This window comes from Lactuca saligna, chromosome 8, assembly GCF_052625555.1.
Source record: "Lactuca saligna cultivar CGN05327 chromosome 8, ASM5262555v1, whole genome shotgun sequence".
Taxonomy (NCBI): Eukaryota; Viridiplantae; Streptophyta; class Magnoliopsida; order Asterales; family Asteraceae; genus Lactuca; species Lactuca saligna.
Window position 1 is genome coordinate 2582061 of NC_136424.1, and position 19775 is coordinate 2601835.

Genomic DNA, 19775 nt, shown 5'->3' on the forward strand with positions numbered 1-19775 from the left:
TCATATAGGTCGATTATAACCAGTCCTCCCAAGAAAAGTATGTGTGATCATGGACTCTGTTTGTCAGGGAAAATAATACGATGTGGGGATACTTATATATGATTGTTCTTTTTTTTTTTTTTCCTTTTCAAATGATGTAATGGGTTAAGTCGAAAAAATATTGGCTTAATGTCTTGAGACATCAACCATTTACCCACACACCATTTCTTCTATTTATCTCTCTCAACTCCTTTCATATTAGAATTGATAAATATTGTTAATATTAATGAATATTGTGACTGTTTTGTGGAATGAAAGGGTAATATGGTCATTTAGTTTAATTCAAGATGGCTTCTTTGGTCTAGATATTGCATAACATTTTATACACATCACTACCCATTCAGCCACTTTACTTATATAAGATTTAATCCATTCAGCCCCTTTACATATAGTACATGATTTGATGAGGAAAAAAGATGAACCCTTTACAAGGAACCATCAATTCATCTTTGAACGTTTAAAACACAAAATAATCGACCGACCACCGACTTATGACTATAAATCTGACATCTGTAGGCTGTTGATATCATATAATACAAGTTGGATGTGTCGCATTAAGCCAAAAAGCATAGTCAAGAAGATACTATGTGAGTAATTTTTCATGAGAAAGAAATCGATGAATAAATGAACATGACACATAAAAGAATAACCACACCCATATCTATTAGACTATTGCCTAACATATACAACGAAAGAATTAGCACTCCACACACCTACCTACATTGTCCTTACAATCCATACGCATTCTGCATTACCCCCCTCAAATTTACATATACGAAACCCACCCTAAATAACAATACAAACCAAGCTTATTTTAAAGCATGGAGTGCTAAACTGATGCTATTGGTGTCTCTGATCCGATGAAGATGCAGCAGAAGCCTTTGATGTTAAAGCACTGATCATGGAGCGAGTTGTAACCAGCTTGTCTCGAAGCATCACGTTGTATTCATACAGATTTTTGAGGTTTTTATGGATTTCTTGAATGCTGATTTCAGAACCAGGCATGATTTCTGACAACACAAAGATACAAAATCAATGAGTGTATACAATTCACAAGTAAGTCCATTTGGCATGGATTGGACTGGGACTTAGACTAATGTCAATGGGACAAAAAGGTGAAACAAAGTGGGACAGTTGGTCTCTTGTTCTGATCCTCATAATACATAAAAAAAATTGCCCCAGCCATAAAGACCCCGGAAGGGTAATTTGGTCATTTGTATTTTACCTAATGATGGTGGCAAAGGTATATCATGTTGAGGCGTATCTGCGTTATTTGAATGCATGCTGCTGCTATTTCTGTTATTTTCCTCTTTGCAATTCACATCATGTACCACCTGCTGCAGATGAGAGAAGAAGACAAATTACTTCCATGTTCTATGACTTGTGTATCAAAAAAAAAAAAAGTTGGTTGCCATTACGATTTACAAACAATGTATATACTACTATTACAATCTATGACTTGTAACTTCATACCTTCTCTTTAGTAGTGTTGAAACTGATATTATCCATTGTTGTTTGTTTCCTTCTTTTGGGAACTGCAAAACAATTGCAACATTCCTTTTCCACAAAAGCTTTGTCTTCTGAAGCCAATATTCCAGGGCCCCACGTAAAACTTACATACTTTCTCAACTAGTTTTGATAATTAAAGAAATATTGAAATTCGGTTGATAATCAATCACATTCAACAGTCTAAATATAAAAGAAGAAATTATATTTCCTAAATACCTTATTCCATCGTTCTTGGGCTTTCCGGCGATTTCTAATACTTCTCATCACTCTATCCTCACTACGGAACCTCTTGAATCTGTACTCAAACTAAACAGGACAAAACAAATTAGGATCCGGTTTACTTTATTTTATTCACACTTGAAATGACATCCCATCAGTTTTATACTTTCAAAAGTTAATTACATTTTCGGTCCTTGAGTACCTGATTTTTGCGTTTTTGGTCCCTATTCCAAGTAAATAACTATATTTTTTGGACCAGCATTGCAAAAATCACCTATAATTAGGGACCAAAATAGTCATTTTACTTGGAACCAAGATTCTCAAATAACGACCAAAATTGCAAGAGAAAACTTTTTGGGATCAAAACCACTAATGTAAATTTCTATATTAAAACAAACCCAACTACGTATTTGGTTCTATTTTAGGTTTCCATTATTATCTATTTTCTGTTTCCATTGTTACTGCAAATGAAATGTTTGTTAAAATATGGAAAGAACAAGGATTAATTTTTTGGAAAAGGAATAAGAAGCGTACTTGCACCATAAGGTAGAAAAATATGACAATACTAATGCAATACAAGCCACCAACATCAGCAAGAAACCCCACTGCATTCTTCGAAAAATAACATATGTGAGACAAAGAATTAACATATCCTTCGAGCAAATATCTAATCAAAAAATATGCAAGCATGACAAAAGGGCAAAGAAGTAATACTACTCACCAGGCCCAAGCGTGCTTTGATTATCGATTTCCACAATGTAGGACGAAAGGTAATTGACATACAATGTCATATTCACGAGCCCATCTGCAGGCCTCTGTAAAGAGGCCTGCAGCTGGTTCGTCTCAGAATGAGACGAACCAGGAAGGAAGTCATGAAAAAGAGGTTGTATGAGTTTAAGATCGTGTTTAGTCCGGTATATTCTTGGAAACAAATTAAATTGCAAAATATTTGGATCTCTCCCTCTATATGTCACAAACTTTGCACTATTAGTACTTCCATTCTTTAAAGCCCCACTAACAAAACTCACGTGCTTCTTGTGACGTGGGTCTCTTGCACTCAACTTAAACTCGAAACCAACCGCCATTGCAGGCATATTTGGGAGGTCAACAAATTGCCACGAGATGTATAAATTGTCACGAAGGAGTTGACAATCGTTGCATTTTAGAGATATTGTGGGGCCCGTTGTGGTGTTTTCGCAGGTGAAGTTGACCAAAGTGGAAAGAGGGGCGGTTCGGTAATTAATGAAACCGGGGTTTCCAGTGACCAAAGTAGAAAGTCCTTGTAGATTTGAGCAGGTCATGCTGGAAATGGTGGTTATGTTGAATTCCATGTCGTTGTGGAATGATGCTAAGTCGGGTGCATTTGTTGCTATAACACTGTGCACCTCAACGGTTCTCATTGATATCATTTGATATAGTAATCTGTGATTGGAAGACACATGGGGAAAAAAAAAAAAAACGTTAGGTAAGTTATACATGGGTGTTTCTTTTTGATTTGTTACAGACTCGACGACTTAATAGAGAAAGTTAGAGAGGTGACTTTGCCCATCAAGTCCTAACTTTTTTTTATAAATTTGACACTTTACCCATAAAGTGGTTAATGGGAAAAAAGAATATGATTGTTTTGTATTTGAGCATAAGAAAGGTGTGTGGTGTGGTGTAGTTATGAAATTTATTGGTCACTCACGCAGCAAACAGACCAATAAAAAGAATCCAGCTTGCAATCGAGAAAGTTCCACCAAGTTCTGTTTTTCGCTTCTTGACAACTTTTTGATCATCCTACACAAATGATAAAAAGAATAATGCATAACAATGTTCCAAGAAAAAAAAGATACAGGATGAAAAAATGATAGGATAATCATAAAGAAGATGCTGATTAGATTTCAATTTATTTCTATCTACCAAGATTTTTCCTTCCCGAATTCCCAATCTCTACATGCAATTTCCTAATCAAAAGAAGGATACGCTTTTTAGTTCAGGTGATTAACATGTGATTTACAGCCTCGCTAATCAGTAATGACAAGAACATATGAATAACCCAATCGAAAACAAGAAGGCATCAAGATTCAAGATTCTGATGGCTAGAAAGTTTAAAAGCAATCTATTTCATAGACATAGCAAAAGGGTCAAATCCAATTGTTTCCAAATTGAAAGTTAACATATTGTTTTAAGACTTTGAGTTACTTATCTACATCATTTTTCTATTTACGTAATCTTTATATGGATACATAATGAAATTATTCACAAATTTTGACTGTATATAATACTGGCTAATTTTGACTCTTGAAAGTCAAAAGACGGAAGTAAATCTAAATCCAAACATTCAACAATGAGTCAAAAAAGTACCAGCCAATGGCGAGTAGCAAAGGAGACATCCAGTCTGCTAATCCACCATCTGATCTGAAACCAAAGCGTTGTTCCATCACCGAGCTTCCCAAATCGCACAAAGAAGCAAAATACGAGCCACGAAGCAAGTAACACAAGGGTAGTCTCAAGAAACACAGCTTGAGATTGTGTGAATTTCTTGATTGAGTCAAATGAGAAGAGGTTAGCAGGGATGTTGATTGAATAGTCGACTCCAGAACCCACCAAGAACTCGTCGGCACCGGAGGAGGTCGCCGGCGAGCAGGTGCTATCGGTGGTGTTGTAAAAGTAACCTGGATTGCAGGCGCATAAAGTGGTGTTGTATCTGAAGAAATTATTGCTTGGACACTGCATTCTTTGAAATTATGTTTGTGGGTATTCTGACACCTCGAAAATCAAGATCTTTTAGGGGTCTGATCTTGTGAATCTTTTGATTCTTTGTGACCAAGACCAAGAGGCAAGACTCAAGAGGTGAATGACCAAATCAAGGAATCCTTGCGTGTTTGGACAGTACAACAATTGGTGCGTTCCGGATTCTTAGCCCAGAACCATCTTCCAACCCGAAATTGTTATTTTATTAGACATAAATAAACAGTTTTCCAAATTTTTCAAAAAAAAAAAAAATGATAAATATCGTACATTATGCAAGTAAAAATGATAAACTCTATTGTAATGAGAGAATCCAACACTTTTCTTAAATAATAATAATAATAAACACTTGTCTGCGATAAAAAAAAAAAAAAAAAAAAAAAAAAAAAAAAAAAGTGAAAATAAAATAACAATAATTTGCAAACGAGTTCAAATTTTGTAATGGGAAATTCATAAACTTCTCTTCAATAGACTCTATTGACCTTATTATAAGGATTAATTTTCCATGTCTAAAATTTAACATATATAACCCGGCTTTGTGTATAAAATTTGGAAAATGAATAACCCAAAGAACCCACAATATGAGCTCTTTGAAAAGGTCATTTGATTAAATAAACTGTGGAATTAAAAAAAATTATTGTGAGAGTATTTCGTCCTATTTTAGTGCTGTTTGTAAATATACCAACTTAATAGATAGAGCTTTTTTTTTTATATTGCAATACTATTTTATTTATTTATTATATAAATTGATATTGGTAGAACTCATGAACATGCTTTGTGAAAGAACTTTGTTACGTTCGTAGGCTTTTTGGGTTGTTTGATGTGATGATAACATGACAATAAATTAATTGAAAAAACTCTTCTATTATAAATGCTTTTGTACATCTTTTTAAATAATTATAGACACTTTTTCCATTAAATAATTTATTTATGATAAAGAAAAAGTACGATTAATTCAATACCGGCGGATAGAAAATTGTAGAAAAAGGTATCACGACTCCACAATGAAAAAAAAGACAAAATAATGTGTCTGAAAATGTTGACGTAATCTGCATCCACGTGGCAATCATTGTTGAATGCCATCCTCTTCTTGCTTCTTTCGTTCTAGTATTGAGGTGCAATCCCATTGCAACTCTCCATGAATTTTTTATAAATATATAATTTTGGCTAGATATAAAGTGTATATAGGCATATATTTTGTAATGTGAAGGAATCAAATAGGACAAACAATGTATATTATTAGCTATTGACTAGATAAAATAAAAGTGATCAAAAAGTAATAGCCTAGACCAAAGGGTGTAGTTAAGGGTCGTCTTAGTTAGCCTTTCAAAAAAGTAAGTGGTAGTTTGGAAGGGTTTATAATTAATAAGATTATATTCGGTAATTAATCGAATGTGAAATATGATTTTTACTAAACATGTAATAAAAATTTATCAAAAGTTATTAATTTCAAGTAAAAGTTAGTTAGGAACAAAAAGGTAAAGAAAAGATTCAATATGTTATCCTTAGCCACTTTATTCTTCCAAAACACTAATTTAAACATCTCAAACTTATGTAACTAGTGCCAAAACAAAAAACACAAGCTCCCAAACATGACGACAACTTTTGTGTTATTTATTTATCAAGTCAAATTCACTTGAACACGTGGGACCTCTGAGCTTTTATCAGATAATTCAACTTTAAGCCATGTGTTTTGGCCTGGGTACAGTATTATATTACAAAACTCCAAATAAGTTAACCTATTCGAATTCAATCTTAGATATTAATAAAGTCTTTATAAGCTGTAAGGAAAATATATCATTGTTTATTGTTTGTTTCTCATCTCTCAAACAAAAACAAAGAATGTAATCTATTACATGACGTATCATTATTGTTTTTAATTTATTACATCTCAACATACAAGTACTCTGAAGGGGTAATGTGAATATGATAAATAAACTTTGTAAAAAAAAAAAAAAATGTTTGGTAAGATACGATTATGATATGGTGTCAGTAATCTTTTCTCCTGGTATTCACAAGATCATCTGCAAAATTGTTGTTTTCAGGTTTTTCAACATCTTTCAAGTATTTGGCATAAGCTGGATCATAAGTTGTTAAGATCCGCAAATACTTTGCTGCCTCATCATCTCGTCCTATGCTTGCCAAAGAACTGCAAATTCACTTACAACTGTCAGTCACTCACTAACTTTGTGATTTTTTTATTATTATATCTTTTTGTTGCCATTGCCAAAAAAGAAGAAGAAATTGTTGCATTTAATTTGAACCTTGAAAGCATAAACAAGGCATCACAATAATGAGTTTTGCTTTTGGGGTCCTCTGGCTCTTTCATATTTGCTATTCTTTCCAAATGTACAATTCCTTCTACAACTTTACCCTGCCCAATATGCACAAAACAGCAACGTACTTCCATTATTTGATTTTTTTTTTCCTAGAAATAGAGAAACTATAGTGTAATATTTTCTTTTAAAAAAAAAGGAAAAAAATAAAAAATAGTTCACCTGCTTTGCAAGGGCCACACCTAACCATGTACATGCTAGAATCAAATGATCAATCTCTTCAACTTCTGTTGGATGGCCCACAAGAAGAAGCTGCCAAAATAATCAAATGAATTTTTTTTTTTTAAATTAAAAGTAAAGTAATGAAAATTTAATTAATGAGGATCTGAATACTTTGTTGACAGCACGTTCCAAGTAGTCAGTAGCTTCAACTAAATTTTCATCTTTCATTAAAATCTGGCCCATAACGATCAAAGCTCTCGCATACTCAGGCTCCTTTTCAAGTGCTAGTCTGTAATTAATGTTCTTCAGGAAAGGGTAAATGCAAAAAATAGCAATGTACTTTCTATTTCTGAATTATAGCATTTCAGTTGTTTTTTTTTTGTTCCTTTATTGGGACATTATACTTGGAAAAATCCACCATAGCAACGAAGATTGCTTTTTATTTGGATGCCATTGCTATAACTGTGTGGATTTTTCAAAGCACGCCACTGTCAAAGAAAAAAAAAAATTTAAACATATCAATGAAAATACATTGCTATTTCTTGCATTTAACCCATGAAATTACTTTAATTTACCTTAGAAGTGTTACTGCTCTATCTTTTTCCCCCTTGGATAGGTGTTTAATGGAAAGCTATATATATAGATTATAAGGATAAGCAACAACCAAGATGAAGAATTATGAACAAACTGATACTGAAACGAAGCCTAAAATGAAAAAGATGACTTACATTAAAAAGTTCTAGAAGTGATAATTCTTGAATGGGTTTTTTAACCAAAGGGACAGTAAATGTGGCTTCTAGTCCATCCATTTCATGAGTCTTTTCTGATTCCAATGGAGCTGATTTGTCGGGTAATCCTAATTTTTCGCGAATCTGTGGATGCTTCAAACCTAATTGCTGCCATATTGATTACAAAGTAGGAATGGAATCAATTTCCACATGATTTTTTTTTTATGTAAATACAATCTATATTTGTAACTCTACTCTATACAATATTTGGTTAATCAATGATATCATTAACAAAAAAAAAATTCATTACAATATCTAGTAATTTTAGGAAACAAAATTGTAATACAATTTAAAAATGGGTTATATTGCAAGTTTTCATCCCACCCTACAATGAAATGGCAAATGATGCCCATAGCTAAGGATTAAGGAATGGAAACTAACAAAATAGGAGGAATTACACTCCATGAAAAAAATAATGTATATAACATATTTCTACTCCTAAAAACGTATTTACACATTTTAAACTGTATAGCAAAAAAACCCGTATATAAACAGATAGAACTTTTTAAAATTGTAAATATAATGTTTAATTACACATTTTTTGGTGTATAAATACATTTTTTTCTGTATGAATACGTATAATATGAACAAAAAAAAACTTAGGGTAAAAATGTAAAAGATTTGTAAAGTTAAGGGTTTTATTGTGCATTTTATTTCATGGTAACCTATAAACCTATGATAGCAGGTAATAAGGGCAAAAGAAGAAAAAAACTAGCAAAGTTCCGGTTTTAACGCACCAAAAAGTTATGTTAGGGTAAAACCGTATTTTTCTAAAAACTTAAGGGTTTTTATGTCAATATTATGGTATCAGAGCCAATTCCCCAAAACAAACAGTTTTTTTTTTGTTGTGAATGATGCAATGAGCTATGATTCTATCATAACGAACACTGTCTTAGAAAGCTAAAACCAACCTGAACAAGGGTTAGGGAGCTGCTAGCTGCCCAGTATAACAAACTGCCCTGCAAAAGCATTACAAATATCTGAATCATTAGCAACTACCAACTGACATTATCTTATTAAAGGACATCCAAGGGTAAACTAGTCAATAACAGCAACAAAAAGAAAAAAAACATTATAAATTTTCCTGGCATGCAGTTCAGATTTAGATCATATAAACTGCAAGTATGTTAGTTTCAATATATGAGAACTTAGATTCACCTGGGGAAGATAAAATCCAACAAAAAATATAGGAATTGTGAGACACTGCAAGTAGAACCTGTAATACTGCAACAAAAACCCAGAGATGTTAGAATACATGTCTTGAATACTTAAACAAGAATAAGTTTAACTTAACATAAAATGTTAGCATGTGATAAACTAATTATTTGTAAGGGCCAAGGGGCATTTGGTTAGTAGAATGTTTTTGGAAGAAATGGAATTTGTTAAAGGAATGAGTAAATTACACGAATGGTCCCTATGGTTTAAAGTAATTTGCGCGTTTGGTCCCTAACTTATTTTTTTAACTTGGAAGGTCCCTACTGTTTGTTTTTGTTACGCGTTTGGTCCCTGTCTTAGTTAAAAAGACTATTTTTCCCTTGGTTTTTTAATTTATTTAGATAAACACACCCACAATCCCACCCCCCTCACCTTACCTTACCTACCCCACTATTTTTTCCTATTTAAATAATAGTATTTTTAGGTAAGACAGGGACCAAGCACGTAACAAAAACACAAAGTAGGGACCAAACATGTAATAAAAGCAAACAGTAGGGACCTTCCGAGTTAAAAAAATAAGTTAGGGACCAAACATGTAAATTATCCCAAACCATAGGGACCATTCGTGTAATTTACTGTAAAGGAATAGGAACTTATTATACTGAACCTTTCATTATTGTTTATTTCAAGATACATAAAAGGGGTATTCTGGTCTTTTAATAAATAAAAAAAGGAGGAAGGACATGAAATTTGAGGATTCCAAAAGAGTTGAACTCTGTCCATTTGGCAACCAAATCAAACACCCCATGGCATGGAATCTTAAATTCCAATTCCTTCCTTGAGTATATGGATTATTTCACTCACCTTTGCTAAAACGCCAAATATATTGGGGAGCATCGTCAGAGAAGACTTCTCAAATGAAACCTAGTCAATGCAAATGATAATTTATTTCAGTAACATACAGCATAATCTAAATAAACTTGATTGAGTTTGAGACAATACCATACAGCCTCTACAGGAGAAGTACTTACATAAAAGACATAAAACTCAGGAAAATAATTCAGCTAGACATTAGACAGGTGAGGCTTTTCATATTGTCTTCTATTAACAAAAATATCAATTTACTCAAAACTTTATTCTTTCTCGAAGAAAGAGAAAATTTGACTTTATAACTTGGGAAATTTTGTATCTATTAATAGTAGTAAAAAAAAAATGTGAAGTAAGGGATTTACCTTAACATTGACAAGATGCAGTGAAGCTAACAACACGGGAAAGATGTAGCCTGAAGCACCATGTGACACTTCAGTCAGATTCTGGAACCAAAGAGTGCCCCCCTGAAATGAGTACAAAATTTTATTTTGGGGGCAACAACAACTAAGAGATGTTGGATAAATAGCTTCCAATCCAATATATTATGCATTAATGAATAGTTTTGTTTATAGGTTGCCTTACAGTTTCAAAGCCTGAATGATGATCCAGTGCCATTCGTCGGACACTTGTTGTCCCCAAGAGAAAGCAAGGAATCTGAAAATAAAAAAAAAAAATCAAATGATAATTATAAATAAAAAAATATTTGATGTCTATGGACAGTTTGGGGACAAAATAACCTGAACAGAGGGATATGCTAAGATCCATAAAAATGAAGGGCAGCCAATTTCTTTCCTTTTCTCCCGAAAGTGTTTGTACTGCTTTATCCAACTCTTTCCTGAGAAAGGTGGTGGTAACGGGGGAGGCACTTTAAGAAACATAACAAAGTCAAAACCACATGTGTAAGTTAAATTAAAATACCCAATCTCTATTCAACTTCTACTTATATGCACAATCGCAATGCTTCCAAATGATATAAAAAGCATTAATCTGTTATATATCTAAACTAAATAAAACATTGGTTTTAGACACTAGTGAAATATGTGCAGCCTTGATACCGATCATCTTGAGAGCATTATGTGGTATAGTGATAACACAACCATGCCGTAAGCAGTTAGTATCAAATGCGTAATTTGTGTTACTAATGCACGATTTCTATCTTAAGTGCAACATTCTTGATCAAACCAGGGAAAGGATACCAACATTTTGGTGCTAATTCTGCATTAATCTTCAACTTCTGGAGTTGCACCAGAAGCACGGGAAGTATAGCAGCTCTTAGAGCTAGTGTGGAGATGATGATAACCATCCACCTACAGAAATACTCACAATTAAAACAAATATAAGGTCAATTTACATGAATAAAGTAAGAGAATGACTCGAACAAAGATAGGAATTGTATTATGATTTACTCCTTCCCCTTTACATAACAAAACTTAATAAAAACTCATTTGTGGTATGCATGTGCACACTTTGCAGATGTCATCTTCATCATCAAGTGTTTAAATTTGGAATGCTTTTCCTAAAGCCGAATATCGATTTGATCATCATGCAATTAGTACCATAGCTAACACACTCATATCATTTTTTTTCCGGGAATGTCTACTGATTATACAGTCTCGTTAGTCAAAATACATTTACTCTCTGGTCGAGCATATAAAAATCCGTTTAAGCTTACCAAGGCATGCCGGTGAGATCATGAACTTTATCCAGGAACCAAACCAAGCAGCGAACCGGAAGAATTGCCTCCTCGTCACTGCCAGCCACATCCCTAACCTCACCGGGAATTCCCCAATCACCTCCACCATCATAGTTGTAATCAAAAAATCCTGGCCCAGATAGCTCTTCACTCTCGGGACCATCTGTGGCCTTTTCTCTATCAGTTGAAAAGGAACGATAAGATGATGATGCTAATGAGAACTTATACGGTCTCAAAAACCCACCACCATCACCGTGTCTATTGAAGTCGTGTGTAGCTAAATACCGATCGAATACAATAGAGGAACGGCGGGGTTCGATTGAATAAGAAGGGGAACTAAGACTAGGTGATGAGGAAATTGAAGAAGTAATTATATGAAGAGTGTGATTTCGGCAGCGGAGAAGCTTCGATAGCGATAGCTTCCTCGTAGCCATGGCGGAAAAGATGATCGATGATGGAGAGGAGCCGGAGCCGGAGCCGGAGAATCAATTGGCTAATTGGGAAAGAATGACAGGCATCGTCCCCGATTCCTGTCGGGCAACCCGCCGTTTTAGGCCCTTTCTAAATTTTATCATGGACTAGCGGATCCAGATTCTAAAAGTATGGGCTCAAGCAAAGGTTGTAACTTGTTAGATATAAATGTGTCACGGAGTCATTTCAAACCCTAGCGACCTTGACGATCCTACTATCAAAGAATGCTAAGTAAGTCGAAAATAGGATGAGAGGTTACTAAGCAACACTTGCAAGTCAGAAACCAAAAATTTTGTATTGATTGCAGAATTTTCGTGGATACAAATGAGGGGGGAAGAGCCCTTTTTATAGGCTCCTCTAAAATACAAAAATACAAAAAGTTACGAAATCAACAACCAAAAGATAATGAAATGAAGGGACATGTTTTGGAAGCTATCTAAACTATAGATTTGATTGGACCCAGCTAGACAAACATGGGCTTCCTGGATTTGGGTTGCAACACCCTCCCCCACTTGATTTCACGGCGTCATTGTCGTGTCTTCTTCGTAGCTTCAAATCACGTCTTTGAATTGCCACAATGCATCTTCGCGTTCCCCAGATTGTTTCGCAATCTTCTTCCCCTTTCCATAGAACCAAGTACTCTTTGCTACTTGGCACTCCTCTTTTCCGAACCACCCGATCAGCCAAGATGCCATCTATTTCTATGTCGAACTGCATAGTAATCGTTGTTGGGGCTCGCTTTGACTTGTTTCGATTTGGATCTTCCTCGTCTCCATGATACTGTTTCAACAAACTCACTTGCACTACCGGATAGACTTTGAGTCGCGGTGGAAGCTCCAATTGGTAAGTTGATGAACCAATCCTCTTTGTAATGGGGAATGGTCCTTCATATTTCATGATGAGGTTCTTATGCAATGACCTCAATACTTTGAACTGATTTGGTAAGAGTTTTAGCATAACTAGGTCTCCGACTTGGAATTCAACGTATCACCGTTTTGCATCTGCCTACTTCTTCATTTTCTTTCTTGCTTTTATCGATGTAAGCTCAAGCTTCATCGGTTTCTTCGTGTCATTCCTTTGCAAACTTGAATGCTAAGGGGTTGTTTCCTGTATAGGGGGTCACCAATGCATCAGGCGTGAGAGGTTGTTGTCCCTTCACGATCTCAAATGGACTTTTTCCAATGGATTCATTTTTCTGCAGATTGAAGGAAAATTGTGCCAGATCTAGCAGTTTAGCCCAATCTTTTTGGTGGGCGCTCACATAGTGTCGAAGGTATAATTCTAATAAGGCATTAACACGCTTGGTTTGGCCATCATTCTGTGGGTAGAAGCTAGTGGAAGTTCAGATCCGTCACTAAGAGTTTGAACAGTTCTCTCCAGAACTTTCTCGTGAATCGTGGGTCTCTGTCATTGATTATGTTGCGTGGAATCCCCCAAAGCTTAACCACGTTCTTGAAGAATACCCATGCAACTTCATCTACTTTACATTCTACTGTGACGGGGATGAAGGTTGTGTATTTACTAAATTGGTCCACTATTACCATTATGGCTCCAAACCCCTCGAACTTTGGAAGAGCAGCTACGAAGTCCATAGAGTCACTGTCCCAAGGTCTTTCAATGATCGGGAGAGGTTCCAAGAGTCTGGCTGATCATTTTTGTTCTCCTTTGTCCTGTTGGCAAACAAGACATGTCCTTATGTACGCTTCGATGTCCTGCATACTAGGCCAATAATGGTGTTGTTGGACAAGAGCAAGAGTCTGATGCATCCATGGGTAGCTTGTCCATAATGAGTCATGACATTCCTTGATCACTTCACGATGCAAGTTTTTCCATACTAGTACATATACTTGATTTCCCACAATGTACAACAACTCGTTTTCCAGCCAAAATTTGCGGGTTTTTCCTTCTTTTACTAGTTTCACCAAATTGCTTGCTATCGGGTTGTGGCTCATTCCTTCTTTGAACTGTTCGAGTAAGTCCATCGGGGGTTGGGTAAACGAAATCCTTGCTAGCTCCGTCTTCCGACTAAGGGCATCTGTGAGAACATTTGTGTAACATCCGGAATTTCAGGTATTATATTTATTCGATTTAATTTCTAGTTTTGTGGAAGAACTCGGCGAGTTGATGCGTATACTCGCCGAGTAGAGACACGAATCATTATCCGGATGAACGGCTGGACTCGGCGAGTCGCCCCAAGGACTCGACGAATCCACGTTGTTTAATGAAACCCTAATTCCTCGTGTTTGGGGCCTATTTAAAGGGCCTTATGGCCGTCATTTGCGGCTACCAGACCCCAGAGAGAAACCCTAAGTGAGCTAGAGCGTTTGTGAGAGGAAAGAAGCTATTTCTTGATCTTTGTTGGTGTTTTTGCAAATAGAAGAGGACCAAGACAAGATGAGGCTGAAGAGGGTGCTAATCTAGTGATTCTAGGGCTCAGAGACTTCATTTTGAGGTATTCATTCGAACCCTCCTTCAGTTTATGGTGTAATTCTTAGAGTTAGGGCTTTTTAGCCCCATTAAAGGATGGTTATATGGAGTAATTGGTCCCTTCTCGTGTTGGTGCTGTAGATCTGGACCCAAAGAGGTCCAAAGACCCTTTTCCCTTAAGCTTTATGGGTATTAATGGAGGTTATGAACTTAGGATGTCATTTTAGAGGCCATATCTTCAATTAAGGCCTTTGAGCCTTTGCATATGCACCAAGATGTTAGATTTACATGATTATAATCCTTTGGGAAGCTGGATTTATGGTTTAGAGGAGCGGATCTGACCTCAAGAGGTCAGTTCAGCTTGAGCATGGCATGAACTCGCCGAGTCCTTTAGTCGACTCGACAAGTAGGATGAGGTTTTCCCCGATAATCATACAGTTGGTGACTCACTGAGTTGGGGAAGCGACTTGGTGAGTCAGAGGGAATCTATAGGGTAGAGTGCACGATGGTACTCACCGAGTCGGGAGCCAGACTCGGTGAGTTAGGTCGAGACATTTCACAGATTGTGATCAGTGATGATTTGCAGAGTTGAGGTTGACTCAGTGAGTCGAATGAGGACTAGGATAGTGAAAAGCATGTGTGAACTCGCCGAGTCACAGTTGCACACTCGGCAAGTTTGGTCAATGTTGATCGTTGACTTTGTTGACTTTTAGGGATTAGTCAATGTCTGGACTATAGAGTCATCGGAAGGGTAGGATAGTCTTTTACCCTTCCTAGAGGATGTATTGAGAGGAAGAGATTAGCCTAGCCCTGAGAGTTGTATTGATTAGAGTATTTATTTTATGTGATTAGACAGGGGCTAGACCAGAGTTACCGAGTCAGAGATTTACTGAGATATCCGAGGTGAGTCTTCTCATTATACTTTACCTTGAGTAGGTAAATAGAGTTATGTGATACAGTGTTTGTATGTTATATATATTGTGTGTTGCACTGCATTCTTCTATGTGATTTATGTTGTGCATGCTTGCAGAGTTAGAACCTGAGGGTTCACAGAGTTTGGGTGCACGGACCCACAGAGTTATAGCCTCGAGTGGCTAATATGTGTTATATGTGGTATTTTGGGGAACTCACTAAGCTTTGTGGTTACAGTGTTCTGTGTTATGTGTTTTAGGTACTAGTGAGGATCGCGGGAAGGAGCCGGCTTGATCAGTACACACACGGGATTTTTATGCTATGAGATCTTGGGATTGATATATGTTATGAATTTAGTTTTCAAACAAAGATGTTTTTATGAATAATAAATGAATTATGTTTTTATAAAATGCGAAAAATTGTTTTGGAAATTTTCGTTGTTACAAGTTGGTATCAAAGCCTTGGTTTGAGGGATTCGGGTACACCTTCGGGCGTATTTGAACTCAAACTGAGGATTTGAAAAATATTTTCAAAAGAGAACCAAGTTTTCTAAAAAGAGTAAAAGATTTTTTAGAAAACACAGATCAGAGTCGTGTGTACGATCAGTCAGCACCCAAACAGTGATTTCCCAAAATACCCTTATGTTATATGTTTATGAGATTGATATGATGTATTCTCGTGCTAGAGTGGGCTAGATATTCCTATTAGGACTAGGGTGGCCTGATTTGTGATGCCTTAGCCTAGGGGGAGGTGAGCTGCTATGAGATGCTTGAGAGTGAGTAGGTAGCAGTGAGGAGCTTATGAGAGATTTGTTAGAGAGTGGATTATGCATAATAGAGTACTTGGAACTTGGGATCCTAAGATGAGGACTTAGGGTGTATGTTGATATGGTGCGGACAGTAGTATTGGGACCGTACTACTGAAAACACCGGGGCGGTGTACAGTTCAAGTAAGAATCTTCGGGATGCCAAGGATCAAGGAGGGATGCGTTATCGAGTGCGAGTATGCTCGAATGAGTTTCTAATATATCGTTTGTTGTATTTCAGAGGTAGATCATGGTGAGGACATGTCATATGTCAGAGAGCAGCAAGACTAGTGATGAGGAGCTCCGCCGGATCATCCATGAGGAGGTGGCTGCGGCCATCAAGGCAGAGATACCAGAGATGTTCGGGTCTATTAAGACCACATTGATTGAGACTTTTGATGAGCATTATGCCACTCTTTCTGAGGCTGCTGTTGCAGCGGCCACTGCAGCCGTCGTTGCTGCTAGGTCGCAGGGGGTGACTCGTTGTTGTTCAGGGAGTTCAGCAACACAAAGCCACCAGAGTTTGATGGGATGCAGGATCCGATTGCAGCGATGAGATGGGTATCTGACATTGAGGGGTGTTTCTATACTTGCTCGTGCCCGGAGCACTTGAGGGTTCGGTTTGCGCTGAAACAGCTTCGTCTGGGGGCGAAGGACTGGTGGAAGTTCGCGACAACACATTATTCTCCAGCAGAGCTTGCTGCGGTGACCTAGGAGAGGTTCACCACCATGTTTCGTGATGAGTACGTTCCCTCGGTGGAACGAGATCGGTTGGAACAGGAGTTTTTGACCCTCAAGCAGGGCATGGAGTCTGTTACGGTTATTACCAGGATGTTTCATGAGAGGGCGATGTTCTGCCTTGAGCACGTGTCTACTGAGCAGGCACGTATGAGCCGTTATTTGAGTATTTTGAGGAGATACATTCAGGAGTTCGTGGCGAAATCCTCGTACCGGACATTTGTCGAGCTTCAAGTAAATGACCGGAAGAGGGAGATCGAGCTAGAGACTCAGGCTAGGAAGGAGGCGGAGTCTCAGGGGAGGGATTGGCGACCAGCACAGTCCCAGCCGGCAGCCAAGCGGGCCAAGCCCGTTGATTCCAGAGCAGGGAGCCAGAAGGGCCGCACTTGTGGAAAGTGCGGAAAGGGTCATGATGGAGTTTGTAGAGCGGGATCTTGCTACAAGTATGGCAAGGAGGGGCATATGGCCAAGGACTGCCCCAAGGGGTTTGCAGTGTGTTTTCACTGCAACCAGACCGGACACCGGAAGGCCGAGTGTCCGATGCTGCGAGGGAAAACACAGGGAGCTTCTCAGGGGTCTACTGATGTTAAAGCTTCTGATAGTCGTCCGGTGAAGACCGAGACGCCGAAGGCTCGGGGGAGAGCCTTCCAGTTGACTGCGGAAGAGGTCCGCGCATCGCCCGATGTCGTGGTTGGTATGTATTCTTTCATGTATTTATTTTAATGTTTGAGATTTTGTGCTTATATTATGATATGCGTAGGTACTTTTCTTGTGAGTTTTGTACCTGCTTTGGTGTTATTTGACTTGGGTGCGAGTCGATCTTTTATATCGTTGGCTTTTAGTCAGCACAACAGTATTAGTCGAGAGGCGTTGAGTCGACCTCTGAGAGTCTCCATCACCGAAGAGAGAGCAGTGTATACCACGGAGGTGATTCGAGGATGTGTACTCGAGATTTTCGGTGTAGAGTTTCTTATTGATTTGGTCCCGATTGCGATGGGGGACGTCTGTGTCATCGTATGCATGGATTGGCTGAGTAGATTTGGAGCAGTTATCGACTGCGAGCGGCAGCTGGTGACTATACGAGACCCAAGTGGGGGAGTTCTTACGGTTTACGGCGAGGGTACCCGTCCCAATTCAGCATTTTATTCGGTTGCTAGAGCGAGGCAGAGTCTACATCAGGGTTGTAGTGGTTTCATAGTGTATGTGATGGATACGAGAGTTGGTGCAGAGAGACCGAGTACAGTTGAGGGTGTGCCTCCGGAGAGGCAGGTTGAGTTTCGCATTGATTTGATTCCAGGGGCAACACCTATTGACAAGGCGCCCTATCGCCTTGCACCTCCGGAGATGCAGGAGCTATCCTCACAGCTTCAAGAGCTGCTGGGGAAGGGGTTTATACGGCCGAGCAACTCGCCGTGGGGAGCACCGATCCTTTTTGTGAAGAAAAAGGATGGTTCGCACTGAATGTGCATAGATTATCGAGAGCTGAATAAGTTAGTGGTCAAGAACCGTTATCCTTTGCCGAGGATCGACGATTTGTTCGATTAGCTGCAGGGAGCATCTTGGTTTTCCAAGATTGATCTGAGATCTGGATATCATCAGATGAGGGTGCGCGAGGAGGATATCCAAAAGACTGCATTCAGGACTCGTTATGGGCATTACGAGTTTGTGGTGATGCCATTCGGGCTCACCAATGCGCCTGCAGCGTTCATGGATCTCATGAACAGGGTATGCAGACCGATGCTGAATTAATCAGTGATATTGTTCATTGATGACATATTGGTGTGTTCGAAGTCCAGGGAGCAGCATGAGGAGCATTTGCGAGAGATCCTCAGCATGCTGAGATCGGAGAGGCTTTACGCCAAATTCTCCAAGTGCGATTTTTGGTTATGAGAGGTGCAGTTTCTTGGTCACCTCATTAACCAAAAGGGGATTTTGGTCGATCCAGCCAAGATCGAGGCGGTGATGAGTTGGGAGATGCCGAAATCTCCTTTTGAGATCAGGAGTTTTCTAGGGTTGGTTGGCTATTATCGGAGATTCATCAGGGATTTCTCCAAGATTGTTGTTCCTCTCACCAGGTTGACCCGGAAGGGTGTGGTGTTCAGCTGGGGCCCAGAGCAGCAAACCTCATTTGAGAATCTTCACTAGAGATTGTGAGAAGCCCCGGTGTTGACTCTTCCAGAGGGGATGGAGGACTTCGTGGTGTATTGTGACGCATCGATATCTAGGTTGGGGGCGGTGTTGATGCAGAGGGGGCATGTGATCGTGTACGCATCGAGGCAGCTGAAGCCCCATGAGGCAAGGTATCCCACCCACGATCTAGAGTTAGGGGCTGTGGTGTTCGCCTTCAAGATTTGACGTCATTATCTCTATGGGGTTCGGTGTACGATATACACGGACCACAAGAGTTTGAAGTATTTGATGGATCAGCCAAACCTGAACATGCGTCAGTGGAGATGGTTGGATGTGGTAAAGGATTGTGATTGCGAGATCCTGTACCATCCGGGCAAGGCTAATGTGGTAGCCGACGCCCTGAGTCATAGAGCAGAGAGCACCCCGATTCGGGATATTTGTATGAGATTGAAGGTGATGACTCCGGTGTTGGACACCATCAGAGGGGCTCAAGCTGAGGCAGTGAGACCAGAGAACCGCAAGAGATAGCGATTTATCGGACAGGTGTCGGAGTTCGTGACCGATAGCAGAGGGCTTATGACCTTACAGGATCGGATTTGGGTACCATTTGTTGGAGGAACGCGTACCATCTTGATGGAGGAGGCACATAGATCGAGATTCTCGATCCATCCCGGGGCCACTAAGATGTTATGGATCTTAAAAGGGAGTATTGGTGGCCCTGTATGAAAAGAGATGTAGCGTGGTTTGATGAGAGGTGCCTAACCTGTCGTAGGGTTAAGGCCGAACAT

General features: G+C 38.6%; 2 protein-coding genes across 3 annotated transcripts; both read right to left on the bottom strand.

The window, feature by feature from the left end:
* Nucleotides 1-677: 677 nt before the first annotated feature.
* On the bottom strand, nucleotides 678-4672 carry LOC145011341 (uncharacterized). Of its 2 annotated transcripts, none has more exons than XM_078970041.1 (8): nucleotides 4114-4672; nucleotides 3455-3546; nucleotides 2489-3189; nucleotides 2302-2372; nucleotides 1765-1854; nucleotides 1513-1668; nucleotides 1265-1373; nucleotides 678-1049 (listed from the first exon to the last, which is right to left on the bottom strand). In XM_078970041.1, exons 1-8 carry the CDS (start codon nucleotides 4483-4485, stop codon nucleotides 880-882), a joined length of 1761 nt encoding a protein of 586 aa, XP_078826167.1. In that variant the 5' UTR covers nucleotides 4486-4672; the 3' UTR covers nucleotides 678-879. The 2 variants fall into 2 exon arrangements, with proteins under 2 accessions (XP_078826167.1, XP_078826166.1); XM_078970040.1 differs by having other exon boundaries at nucleotides 1265-1376; nucleotides 4114-4671.
* A 1612-nt stretch (nucleotides 4673-6284) lies between these two features.
* On the bottom strand, nucleotides 6285-12115 carry LOC145011705 (ALBINO3-like protein 2, chloroplastic). The gene is made up of 14 exons (XM_078970433.1): nucleotides 11484-12115; nucleotides 11012-11118; nucleotides 10549-10676; nucleotides 10394-10465; nucleotides 10174-10275; nucleotides 9806-9865; nucleotides 8945-9010; nucleotides 8698-8745; nucleotides 7727-7894; nucleotides 7574-7629; nucleotides 7170-7287; nucleotides 6999-7088; nucleotides 6765-6874; nucleotides 6285-6649 (listed from the first exon to the last, which is right to left on the bottom strand). The coding sequence occupies exons 1-14, from the start codon at nucleotides 11936-11938 to the stop codon at nucleotides 6490-6492; spliced, it is 1740 nt and encodes a 579-aa protein (XP_078826559.1). The 5' UTR covers nucleotides 11939-12115; the 3' UTR covers nucleotides 6285-6489.
* Nucleotides 12116-19775: the final 7660 nt, after the last annotated feature.

Coding starts and splice junctions, on each gene's coding strand:
- LOC145011705 (XM_078970433.1), bottom strand. CDS start 11,938: ATGGCTACGAGGAAGCTATCGCTATCGAAGCTTCTCCGCTGCCGAAAT. Junction 9,866..10,173: donor TGCATCTTGTCAATGTTAAG/GTAAATCCCTTA, acceptor TGCATTGACTAG/GTTTCATTTGAGAAGTCTTC. Junction 7,630..7,726: donor CACTTCTAGAACTTTTTAAT/GTAAGTCATCTT, acceptor CTATATATATAG/CTTTCCATTAAACACCTATC.
- LOC145011341 (XM_078970040.1), bottom strand. CDS start 4,485: ATGCAGTGTCCAAGCAATAATTTCTTCAGATACAACACCACTTTATGC. Junction 1,377..1,512: donor TCAACACTACTAAAGAGAAG/GTATGAAGTTAC, acceptor TCTCATCTGCAG/CAGGTGGTACATGATGTGAA. Junction 1,050..1,264: donor ACCTTTGCCACCATCATTAG/GTAAAATACAAA, acceptor TTGTGTTGTCAG/AAATCATGCCTGGTTCTGAA.